The sequence below is a fragment of the Olea europaea genome, unplaced genomic scaffold (genome assembly GCF_002742605.1).
Source record: "Olea europaea var. sylvestris unplaced genomic scaffold, O_europaea_v1 scaffold6723, whole genome shotgun sequence".
NCBI lineage: Eukaryota > Viridiplantae > Streptophyta > Magnoliopsida > Lamiales > Oleaceae > Olea > Olea europaea.
Window position 1 is genome coordinate 1 of NW_019265104.1, and position 1311 is coordinate 1311.

Consider the following 1311-nt stretch of genomic DNA (forward strand, 5'->3'; position numbering starts at 1 on the left):
GGCCGAAAATATTACACGCTGGATGGTCCCTATCTTCTCCTTCGGGTAAATATGCTCTCCAGTACCAATCCCTGTCTTGAACTGTGACAAAGTATTTCCCATCCAATCTTTTCTCTGAATCCTTCCTCTCTTGGCCACCAAACATCGGATGAAGAAGAATGTTACCCAATACCTCAACTCCCTCGTCCGCAGCCCGCACCGCCACATGGTGTGCAATATTTCCCCCCGAACTATCCCCCACCAAATATACATGAACCTTCAAATCCTTCCCACTCCTTAGCCATGGTCTTGAGTTAACCCACTTAAGAGCTGTCCATCCGTCATCATACGCACATGGATACCTATGTTCTGGTGAGCGACGATAATTCACCGATACCACAGCAGCATTGCAAATGCTAACAAGGCGACGACAAAACATGTCATAGATAGCACTGTTGGCGGAGGAATGAGTGAAGCTTCCCCCATGGAAATATATGATTACTGGAACAACCTCAGTACTACTCAAGGGCTTTTCTAGTTCTTCTTCAATTCCAAATTTAGCCTCATTTTCAGGGGCAGCTAAATAAACCCGGTTAAGAAGTTTCGTTGAACGATCCAGAACATCAAAAGAGTAAACCCCGTCCACCGGATTGGCATTCGGGGGGACTTTTCGTTCAAGGAACTCTGCCAAATCACGGTTAAAGGTACCATCAGGACGTCGAAGCATGTTGTACGAAAGCTTGAAATTGGAGATTAGGATCCACGTATTAAGTGGAACCACCCTCTGCACATGAAAGAATCAAGTTCCAGTTTTAATATTTATCCATCAATTTGCTGCACAGAATTAAGCTCGAATTTCAGATAAGGGAAAAGGACTTGAATATATATACACATAATCTGTAAAGGAAAATTCTAAAACAATTATATATCTCCATTAAAAGAAAGTAAACTGAAAAGCAGAGAAACCAACAAAAAAAAGCACCAAAATCTGTTTATAGCGGCTCCGAAATCAATAGTATAAAGCAAGGGGGAACCAAAGTCCAAACCCTAGAAATCAAAAGTAAAGATTCAAATCTTTTGCCAAAAATCAGACCCTTTTCTCCCTCAATAATCAAAATAAAAGATAAACACAAACAAACCTAACTATCAAAAGGTGAAAATTCAACTCTTCGCCACAAATCAGACTTTTTACTCTCAAAAATCATAACTTTCTTCAATAGGAAGCTCAAAATCAATATCAGACATAAAAAATTATGGAAAATAAAGCAAATTTGCAGACCAAAGCATAAGAAAATATCCTAATTTTTAGCCCCCCCCCCCCCCCCCCCCCAC

The 1311-nt window shown here is 40.6% G+C and overlaps 1 protein-coding gene across 1 annotated transcript; it reads right to left on the reverse strand.

The window, feature by feature from the left end:
- Positions 1-4: 4 nt before the first annotated feature.
- On the reverse strand, positions 5-1286 carry LOC111390342 (gibberellin receptor GID1B-like; the record flags this gene model as incomplete). The annotated part of the gene is made up of 1 exon (XM_023015368.1): positions 5-1286. A coding segment is annotated over exon 1 (702 nt), but the record flags the coding sequence as incomplete, so codon positions are not given.
- Between the last annotated feature and the right edge of the window lie 25 nt (positions 1287-1311).